The sequence below is a fragment of a genome, unplaced genomic scaffold (genome assembly GCF_019419815.1).
Source record: "Pyrus x bretschneideri cultivar Hongxiangsu unplaced genomic scaffold, Pyrus_bretschneideri_v1 Contig39, whole genome shotgun sequence".
NCBI classification, from domain to species: Eukaryota; Viridiplantae; Streptophyta; class Magnoliopsida; order Rosales; family Rosaceae; genus Pyrus; species Pyrus x bretschneideri.
Genome location: NW_025999712.1, coordinates 4,513,517 through 4,525,184, shown reverse-complemented (window position 1 = coordinate 4,525,184; position 11,668 = coordinate 4,513,517). Strand labels below are relative to the sequence as shown.

The following is an 11,668-nucleotide window of genomic DNA, read 5'->3' as shown; positions in this document are numbered from 1 at the left end:
TGTCTCTACTAGTCTAGAATTGCTACATTGTGATGTTTGGGGTCCATCTCCAATCGCTTCTGTCAGTGGTTACAAGTTTTACTTGTTAATTATGGATGAGTTTACAAAATATACCTGGTTGTTTCCCATGAAAACCAAGTCTGAGGTTTTCTTTATCTTTGTCTCCTTCAAAGCTTATGTAGAAAATATGACTGGCAATAAAATAAAAGTCTTGAGATCAGATGCAAAGGGTGAATTTACCAACTCTGTGTTCAATTCTTTTCTATCATGCACTGGTATTTCTCATTAGTATAGTTGCCCTCATACTCCAGAACAGAACAGATGTGTAGAATGAAAACACAGACATCTCACAGAGACTGCAAGGACTATTTTGGCTTCTTCTCGGGTTCCACACAGGTTCTGGGTTGAAGCATTCTCAACAGCTCTTTATCTTATCAACAGATTGCCAATTTCTCAACTGGACAAATCTCCCTGGGAACTTCTCTTTCATAAATCTCCAGACTATTCAAGATTAAAGGTGTTTGGCTGCAGCTGCTATCCTTGGCTCAAACCATATGTTTCATCAAAACTGGAAGGCAAAAGCACTCACTGTGTTTTTCTTGGGTATAATCTTCAGCATAAGGGATATCGCTGTTTAGATATTCAATCTCAGCGACTTTATATTTCAAGACATGCTCTGTTTAATGAGGGGCACTTCCCTTTTCATGATGCACAGAATCTTTCCTCTTCATCAATGCCACAGCACACCGAGCTTTCCTCTTCTCCAGTCTTTACTCTTCTATTTCCCATTTCTCAGCATACTCCAGCACCTTCTGCAATACCTTCCCCACCATCAGTCATATCTTCATCACCTGTCCTATCTCGGTAGTTATCCTCTCAACCTTCTTCTCTCAATCCCTCTTTACCTTTGCCATCTACTATTTCTGCAAACTCTCATCATATGACTACACGGTCCAAAGCAGGTATTTTTAAACCCAAAGCTTTCTCTGCCACCAAACATCCTATTGATATAGATAACTTTGTGCGTACTACTTATCTGCAAGCTTCAAAACATGCTCACTAGAATCAAGCTATGTTAGAAGAATTTCAAACACTACAAAACACAGGCACTTGAACTCTTGTACCATCTTCTCCTCATCAAAACCTTGTTGGTTGCAAATGGGTATTTCGTATTAAGCAAAAATCCGATGGCACAGTTGACAGATACAAGGCTCGTCTTGTGGCAAAAAAGTTTCACCAACAAGAGGGTATTGACTTTACAGAAACCTTTAGTCCTGTTGCCAAACCAATGACTATTCGCATCTTATTAACTCTTACTGTTCAGAACGATTGGTTCCTTAATCAACTGGATATTAGCAATGCGTTTCTACATGGATCACTAAAAGAAGAGGTGTTTATGCAGCAACCTCATGGATTTGTTGATGCTTCTCAACCTTCCTTTGTCTGCAAGCTCAATCGGTCCATTTATGACTTGAAACAAGCCCCTCGGACTTGGTATGATAAACTTGGTCAAGCTCTACTCTCTCTTGGTTTTGCTAATTCCAAATCCGATTGTTCCTTGTTTGTGCATACCTCTCCTCATATTGTGATTGTATTGGTATATGTGGATGACATTATAGTCACCGGTCCACATGCATCTTCTTGTTAAGCATTCATTCACAAGCTTAGTTCCTTGTTCCCTGTCAAAGATCTCGGGCCTTTTCACTATTTTCTTGGACTAGAAGTTCATCGCTCATCTAAAGGAATTTTCTTGTCACAAGGAAAATATGCCCTGGATCTTCTTGTTAAGACAAAACGGGAGGGTGCAAACCATGTGCTACTCCACTTGGCACTGCCAAATTAGATCATCTCGGAAATCTGTTGTCTGATCCAAAGGAGTACAGGTCCATAGTTGGTGCTCTTCAATACCTAACATGGACACGACCAGATCTTTCTTTTACTGTAAACCAAGTGTGTCAATTTCTTCATTGTCCTCGCAATACTCACTTCCAAGCAGTCAAACACATTCTACGGTTTCTCAAAGGTTCTGTTGATTAAGGACTTTGGTTTAAAAAGGGTTATATGCAGCTTACAACATTCTCGGATGCTGATTGGGCAGGATGCGTTTTTGATAGAAGATCAACATCTGGTTACTGTGTTTACTTGGGCTCAAATCTTATTAGTTGGAGTGCTAAAAAGCAGCCAACAGTTGCACAATCTTCAACTAAGGCTGAATATCGATCTCTTGCTCTTACTACTGCAGAAATCACATGGATTTGTAAAATTTTCAAGGATATCACCTTTCCCCTTTCTCATACTCCTGCTTTGTGGTGTGACAATGTTTCTACCATCTCTTTGGCTTCAAATCTTGTGTTTCATGCTCGTATGAAACACATTGAGATTGATTATCACTATATCAGGGAGCTTGTTCTTGCTGATTTAATCAAAGTTTCATATGTTAACACTGAGCATCAGATTGCAGATATTCATACAAAATCCCTGTCCAAGGCCAGGTTCCAGTATCTCCAGTCCAAGCTTTCTTTTGGTCCCCCGCCGATTAGCTTGAGGGGGTGTAAAGGGATACCTCATAGTTAGTAGAGTGTAAAGTGTACAACTGTCTTATACAGCTGTATTCTTTATGATAACAGCTTTGTAACTAATCTCTGTGTTAAGAGATTAAATTAAGTATAGTTAGTTACTAAGCCTAATTAGACAAATGTATATATATTTTGAGTTGTATTCCTTACTCATCAAGAAAGAAATATAAAAGAACTTCTTTCTTTACACTTACCCAATTTTCCTAGAGCAACAGTTTAAGGTGTAAAGAGAGGGAAAAGAAACCTCAGCCTGGGTTCGAGCATGGGCTTTATCTGGGTTTTCATAATTCGGGGTGGCCGAGGTTGTTCACCGTGACAAATGGCTGAAGCTGATGGTGGTGCTCACGGTGTAGTGAAGCAGAGAGGGAGAGAGTTAGAGTAAGAAAGAGTTAGAGTTGAGAGAGAGCCGAGAGATGAGAGGGAGCTGAGGGGAAGAGAGCTTCAGAGAATCCGAGAGTGTCGGGAGAAAGGATACGTGGCCAGAGAGGAGAGGAGAGCTTGGGTGAGGTGGAGGGGATGGAAGGGTGGAGATGATGGAAGGATGTCGGGTGGGGAAAACGAAGGGTTTGGGTTGTTTATGTTTTTTGTTTTTTTGTTTTTATTTAATTAATTATTTTAATATTTTAAATTTGGACGGGAAAACGCTTTTTGAATTATTAATTTCCACGTGGACCACTTAATGACACGTGGCGCCCAGTCATTGTCCACATGGACGCCATGTCACCAGTTAACGGAAAACTTAACAGCAAGACTAACGGATGTATGAGACTGTCCCAAAATTAACACTTTAGGTATGACTCTCGGACGAAAAACTTCATGTACTAAATGTTGAAAACTATAAAACTTGAGGGTTATAAACTGATATTTACCCAAAGAATAAATTGACAAACACGCATGTGACAAAAGACTAATATATAATAGTGTGAAGGAAGGAAGGTCACATAGTATGGAAGAGAATCCTCTCCTGAGCTCAGGATGAGGATGCTCCTGACCACGAAATCCAAGCCATTCAAATTTAATCCAACAGCTCCAAGCAGGAGGATCCTTTAAAAGTTATAATAATTGTGACTGTTGGATTATATTTGAACGGCCCGGATTTCGTGGTTAGAGGATTCTCATCCTTAGCTTAGGAGAGGATCCTCTTCCACATAGTACAACAATGATGCCGACGGAGATAGACCGCGTAGATTTTATAGTAAGACAACCTAACCCTAACCCTATCCCTAACCCTAACGTACCATTGCAACATACATACGTAGAAGCATACGTTGCTACTTCGGATGCACATTTTCTCCGTTGACTCAAAAACAGCCACATCTATAACTGTCCACGCGCTGTTATGTGGATGCACCTCATGTTTCCAGCTACAGTAGACGTGTTTAAACAGGAGCACAGCAAATTTTATATACATGATAAAGAAGAAACTTATATAATATAACTTTTGTTTTGGAAAATTCTCTCGATAATGAGTCGACCCTGCCCCGAGTAAGCATCGAAGGAATTAATGGTGGTAACGTTATTAAAGTTGGTACGCTACCTATCTCAAGATAAACGCAGTGACTTTATAGTATAGTGATATATAAAATTCGATGAAATTCACACATAAAATACACATATGAACCTGCAATGATTTTTTATTAGAGAAACTTTGATCCCACAGATTGAATTTCTAAGCTTGGAACTGATTCCCTTTCAAACAGATAGCCAACTATAATTATAAGCATTGGAAGCGTTGGAAGCATTGGAAGATCTAGAAGGTTTGAACACCAAAATCTTTACGGCCGACGCAGCACACACTACAGACTCGCGAGAGGATTAAAATAATGCCTTCCGTCTTTGTCAATGTAAATATAAAATACTAACTGGAATTGGTGGCTTACTGTGTATGTTTTGTAGGTGTAAATTGAAGCATGCACGTTTATCAAACCACAGTTATTAAAGCACACTATCAAAAGGTCGATTATACTTTTTTCTTTTTTTCGTTTAGGAATGTGCTATCTACACATATTTTTTTACTTCTTACATATCATTTGTTAATTTATATTCATTAATCTTCTTTAATTCATTTGATCCAATGATCGAAAATTAAAAAGGTATGTGAGAAGTAAAAAGAGGTGTGTGGATGCCCCTTCCTTTATTATGCGTTTAATTGGATGGAATGGACTGACTTTCAGTAAATGAATCAACTTTATAAAAACTAGCACCAGAATCTCAATCACCCATATTTTGGACAGGGTAATTCTAAGAAAATTAAATTTGTAAACAAAATTTTGTAAATTATATGACATGGAAGTAGACAAAATTTTGTAAACTAAATGACATGTAAGTTAATGATTAGATTATTACCTAGAGTTGATAAACATGCTCATTCCTATTGGTAACTGTTTGGACCCAAAATTACATCATCGGCCTGTGCAATCAAGACCGTTGAGTGAGCATAGCTCGCAACCATTGGATAGGAAAGTGAAGATAATTTTGTTATTGTTAAAGGATAATATTATGATTTTTCTCATAATAATTATCTTTTAATATGAATTATCTTGGCATATTCTTAAACATGATAGATAGGATGTGGATTATATCCCCATGCAAGCGGTACAGTTCAAATTGATTTGGGATGTCTCGCGTGTGGTGGTGGTGACAGATTGACAAGTAGTCAGAAATGAATTTAAAATAAATTTGAAATTCATTAAACGGGGATTAGGATACATGGATGGGTGATGGAATTATGATGAGATAAGAAAGCCTATGCAGGCTAGGCTTTTGGTCATGATTGGATAAGCTTGGCTAGGCTTTTATTATCTTTGAAAAGTTAGCCATCTGAAGATAGGCTTTAGCCTATGCCACGGATCAGTAACTACGTGTCTGAGTTTCAATTGGTTTCTATGAAATTATCAGGCTGTGCCAAGCAAAAGTATGGATGCTATAAATATAGAGTCGCATACAACATTTTAGCACCTCCAATTCAACACACAAATTGCCCTGCGTAAACTTTTCAAACACCTTGAGATTTTTATTTTCTTTTTCCGCCAACGTATCTTCAGTTTGGATAAACAACACTGTGAAGGCAATCGGCGACATCTTCAGTTTGGATAAACAGCACTAGAGCCGTAGAATTAGCTGATCAAGGAGCACCTTCAGTTTGGATAAACAGTATTGCTTCGAACAAGGATTTTCGAGTCCTTGTTGGTAGAGGTCATCTCATCAGCCTTCTCGGCGAAATGAGGTGTTACAGGTTACTACATTCGGCACATTGAAAGTCGAATTTGATATTTGAACTTCGCATAACTAGCAGCCTTGTCTTTAGGCTCTAGAACCTGAAGGCCGAGACGTGTTCCTTCCTCAGCCGTAGTCGTGAGATCAAGAAGTCAGCAGCGCGCCCAATGCCACATCAACATATTTCACTCTCCGGCCGAGCTTGGCCAACGAGTTGGCACACCCCACACGTAATTGAAGGACGTAGTTAGCTCATTAGTTACTCGGTCTGTGCGCCACGTAGGCTTGGTAGTTTTTAGGGTTAATAGTGACACATCACTTAGTTTGCGAATTTTATTTACAAATGTAGTCTACATAACATTACCACTTTACACTGGGCTAGAGCCATTCTAGCCTGGGGGTGACTCAGCCCTTGTGTGTGGAGTTTCTAGGTAGTGGACTAAGTGGATGAATATAAAGCAAAACAATTGTAATTTTAAGTAGTTAAGATTATTTATCTTCTATTAAGTTATGTGATCGATTTTTCTCATCTCTCCATAGTGGTTGCATAGAAAAGAAAAACATATATATTTGATACAAAACTAATTCAAAACTGAACAATATGAAGATGACACATGCAAAATCTAGAAACTCTCGAAGGCAAAGAAAGTTGATAAGTATACAATGAAATTATATGCCAAGACTTTGTCTTATCTTTGACCAAATTTCAGGTAGGCATAGCACACCTAACACTAAACATGGACCAAAAGGATGTGACTTTAATAACGGAGAATGCTATATCTCCATATATACATGTTTGTCTCAGCTAAAGAAATCGCAATACAAGTACCACCAACTTCTCTTCATATGCTTTTGAGCAATAGATTTGGTTAACCAACTCTGACATTGAAAAGCCAACTGAAAGTCAAATACATAAGGTATGACATGGTGTCAAGTATTTAAGGGTATTTAACAACTAACATGCATGTCAAATCTGCGAGCATGTTTTAATTCTACAAATTTGTAAAGGGTGATGTTAGTCAGATTAAACTTTTGCATTATTTTTTTGTAGGTTATATAATTTGGTCGTTGATGATTGGTCTATTTTTTTAAATTATTAAAAAAGAAATCAACTATCGACCATTACATCATATGATTTACATAAGATAATATAAAATTTTGGTTTTTCTAGCATTTTCTATTTAATAAGCACTTTTTTTATGGTTTAGAAAACCTTTTTTTTTTTGGGTATAGAATGCCTTCTCGATCTTCAACTTATATTACTAATTTTCTCAATTAAAACTAAACATTGGGCTAAATTAGAAGAAGATATAGCTTAGATAATAAAGGCAACTTTAATAGAAATGTAGTAAACTAGGTCCTGTTTGCAAAATGATTCATAATTATTTCTCAGAGAATCAAATAAGGGGTGTTTCTCCACAAAATATCTCGAAAAAAATTTGGAGAAATACTTCTCATGTGCATCTTTCCAGAAATAATTCTGACCTTCCTATAGTCACTTCCAAATATCCCTAATTAATCAAGTTTAGTTGGAGTGAAATTTTAAAGAAGCAAATTTCTACTCTTCATATTGCCACGTAGACAAGTAAAGTAAAATTCTTATATATAACATGACATAGATGAATGGTAATGCTCACATAAACTATGATATATGAATATAAATTGTAACATATATTAAGGCATAAATTGATATAAAATTATAGATGACGGAGTAGTGGAAGAAGATTCATGAAGCAGGAAGGAAACTTAATAGGAAAGGCGTGATGAATGATGTCATGACATAAAATAATGGTGTGAAAGTAGGAAGCTCACACTGAAGGAGCATCGCAAGCACAACCACTGTGGATGTTGATGGATATGGACCGCGTAGATTTTCTAGTAACCCACTAGCTAGGGATAACTCACTACTTTGGCTACTTGGCTTGCACGTTTCCTCCGTCGACATCTGTTATTTGTGTGCCTTCTTCAGCGAGTAGCTTCTTTTCTTCTGTTGACTCGCTTGTTCTTTAAGAATATAGTTGCTTTCGCAGTTCACATTCGAACCTCGACTCGACTCAGCATTCTCTGTCCACGCGCTGTGATGTAGATTTTTATACCACTTAGACCATTTTTAATGGTTGGGCTAAAAGCCAAATTTTTTAGCTCGAAAAATTTAGCTTTTAGCCCAGAAATAGCTTTTCTACTCCAACCGTTTTAACCTAAAATTTTAGCCCAGGATTATTAAAGAATGAATTTAGGCTTTTTTTTTTGTTAACTTAAATTTAAAAAAATAAATAAATATGTAGACTATCGTAAATTAATTTTATGAACATTTTAATCTAAAAAAATTTAAATTTCAATAAATATTGGGTGGAGTCCACTCCAATTTCTGGACTAAATTTTGGGGGGAATTTGGCCTTGGTTTAGCATTTAGCATTTAGCCCAAGGGTTGGAGTGGGTTTGAGAGGAAATTTTGGAGGATAATTTAGCTTTTCGTCCACCATTAGAGTTGGTCTTATATGCTATACGCTGATGAGGACTAATTGGATTAGATAAAGTAAACAAAATTATGTTGGATAGACTTTCCGCGTCTAGAACTCAGAAGATTATTTTTTATTGATATATTTTGAGCGAGACATATCGAATTTTTTTTTTTACAAACAATATTATTTGCACTAAACGGGTGTGAGAGCAAGTTAAGTCTCATAATGGGTTAGCAATAATGTGGTTTAAATTCAACTTTGGTGATAATCGAACCTAAGATCTCCCACTAATAAATAAAAAAGAATACCAATAAAGACATATCGACTTTAAATGACCACATTTATTGTTACCTGTAGAAATGAATATATCACATGGTCCGTTTTCTTGATATCCATAAAATTTTCCCCTTCTTATAGTTTGAATTTTCTTCACGATAGGCAGAAAACCTTTTGGTAGACCAGATTATTATGGGAGTTTTAACGAAAAGCTCGTGGTACTGTTCACCTTAACGAAAAACCACATTTTTACATTATAAAGTCAATCCTGGTACCATTCACTTTACCCTTTATTTTGTCTTTATCGTTAAAACTCAAAATTTTCAAACCCTTTTCATTAGTTTTCTTTATTATCAATTGGTGAAGAGCTTTTAATTAAAAACTAGATATTCAAATAAACTGAAGGCATATTCAAGTCTATTTAACTGAAATTTTGTTCGACAAAAAAAAAAAAAGTAAAAAAAATTGAAATTTTGACTATATTTAAAAGTCTTTATAAAAATTGATAGGGTTAGTCTCAATTAGTTTCTTGATTTTCAACATTTCGTATATCAAGTTTTTTTCATCCCAGTCTAGTACCTAAAGTTAAAATTTTAGGACACTTTTATACATCCGTTAAGTTTTCGGTCAGAACCTCTAATGACGTGGTGTCTATATGGACAATGACTTGGCACCATGTGTCAATTTGGACCCACTTAAATATTAAAAAAATTAAAAACCTAAAAAATTAAAAGTTAAAAAATATATTTTTTTCCTTCCTCTTCCTTTCTTCCTCTGTCTCTCTTGAAAACCCGACAACCACCAACCTTTACCCATAACCCAACCCCGTGAACCACCGGAAATGGGTCCCAATCAGAGACCAAGAGAGAAAAATGACAGCCACCGCCGACCACAATGCAGAGCCTCCCCGCCCAATTCCCAACAACCCATCGGTCGCGTCGGCACTTCTTTCTCACTTGCTTTAGTGAGAGATCAGCGGCTTCGAGGAGCAGCGAGAAGTAACAATTTTTAGGTTTTCGAGCGAGGCGGCGTCAGGTCGAGGCGAGTGGTAACCGGTTCCCGTTGATGAAGAGGACCGGGTTGCAGTAGTCGAAAGGTGTTGATGCTGAGGCTAAGAGATCTGTGGAACAGAGCAAGAAAGGAAAAGGAAGGAAAAAAAAATAATTTTTTAACTTTAAATTTTTTAAGTTTTTAATTTTTTTAATTTTTTAAGTGAGTTCAAATTGATACGTGGGGCCAAGTCATTGTCCATATAAGCGTCACGTCATTAGTTAACGGAATTTCTAACGGAAACTTAACAGATGTTTGAAAGTGTTGTAAAATTTTAACTTTAGATACCAGACTTGAATGAAAAAAAACTTGATGTATGAAATGTTGAAAACCAAGAAACTTGTAGTAAACTGAGATTAGCCCAAATAGATATTTTTTAAATTAAAGGGTATTTTTGTCTATATCTGATAAATTACATTATCATAGATTTAATACGAAAATAAATACTCTATTTTCACAAAAAAATAATAACAAATACTCAATTTATTATAAATTGTTCATGAAAAACTACAGTATTAAATATTAAAAATTTATAAATACTTTACCACTCAACTTTCCGCACACCTACATTTAAAACTTATTTGTAAACCCCAAAGAGATTATGAAAAAGAAAAGGACTAGTTTATGTTGGACACGCGCCTTGGATGCGTGTGACCATGGATACAGAGTAAACGACCTAGAACGTTCGGCAAATTCCAGAGTTTTGACCAACAAAAATATAACATTCCAGAGTTCCAACCGATCGCCTCAACAAAACGACCGCTTCGGGAAGCCTTAGTACAGCAACGCGGTGACGCCATCGGAACCTAATACTGACGGCGCTAATCACAATCACAACTCAAATTTAAAACACTTTAACAAAATTATCCAAACTGTTCCGTTACTTAACCCCCAAGACTTCCACCACTTCGCTTACTCCGTACGCCACAAGGCTGCAAAACATGCCTCCCTCCTATAAATACGTCCCCTCTACCTTCCCAACTCTCATTCCATCCACTTCGAGCATCAGCAAGAACAACCTTAAAAGTTTCGAAAACACACACACAAATCTCATCCACTTCCAAATCTTTCCTTTCCAGCTTACTTCTTCGCTTCGCTCCTGCGAGCTGAACCCTAAACCCGAAACCTTAAACCCGTCAGCCATGAAGAGAAGCAGGCAAGACGAGACCTTAGACTTGGTCAATTGCCTAATGCTTTTGTCCAGGGAACCCGATTCCTCCCCAATCAAACACGAGAACATGAAAAAGGACCGAGTTTTCGTATGCAAGACGTGTAATCGGGAGTTTCCCTCGTTCCAGGCCCTCGGAGGCCACAGAGCGAGTCACAAGAAGCCGAAGCTGATGCCCGGTGGGGCTGCCAACCTTTTACATTTGGCACAGTCGCCGGGGTCGCTGGTTAAGCCCAAGACGCATGAGTGCCCGATTTGCGGGCTTGAGTTTGCGATTGGGCAGGCGCTTGGAGGACACATGAGGAGACATAGGGACGTCATTCAAGCTGCGGCTGTTCGGACTCAGGCGTCACCGGCGATGCCGGTTTTGAAGAAGTCGAATAGCAGCAAAAGGGTGTCGTGCTTGAATCTGGACTTGAATTTGGATCTACATTTGGCACCACCGGGTTATCACCAATATGATTTGACGAAGCTGCAGTTGATTTCTTAATTTGTTACATGTTTAATTTATATTTTTCTTCCTCCGTTGGCGTTGACATACATATAGTTTTAGTTTTGATGTATATTTATTCCTACAGATAATAGTCAGATTTTTATCTTTTATTTTCTGATTCGATGTTTATATTGATGAAACTCGAAGCCAGTGAGTAGGAACTCACACGAGAACTTTCCAGTGGATCATCCATCTTAGAAATGATCTCGCTCCCAACTCACTTAACTTCGGAGGCCTTGTGCTAGGTAGAGATGAGAATATACATATAAGGCTTATAGGATTCACACACCTGGGCGATATGTTACAATCCACCCATCTTAGGGACCCAACATCCTCGTCGGCACACACGGCTAGGGATTGGCTCTGATACCAAATTGTCACATTCTGGCCCGGGCTCCCACCATATCCCGGGCTAGACTTCACCATA

At 37.6% G+C, this 11,668-nt stretch overlaps 1 protein-coding gene across 1 annotated transcript; it reads left to right on the top strand.

The window, feature by feature from the left end:
* Positions 1–10,550: 10,550 nt before the first annotated feature.
* LOC103930709 (zinc finger protein ZAT12) lies at positions 10,551–11,351 on the top strand. Its single transcript, XM_009340079.3, has one exon. The coding sequence runs from the start codon at positions 10,723–10,725 to the stop codon at positions 11,236–11,238; it is 516 nt and encodes a 171-aa protein (XP_009338354.2). The 5' UTR covers positions 10,551–10,722; the 3' UTR covers positions 11,239–11,351.
* Positions 11,352–11,668: the final 317 nt, after the last annotated feature.

Excerpts from the sequence above, each read along its gene's own strand:
- LOC103930709 (XM_009340079.3), top strand. The coding sequence starts at position 10,723 with ATGAAGAGAAGCAGGCAAGACGAGACCTTAGACTTGGTCAATTGCCTA.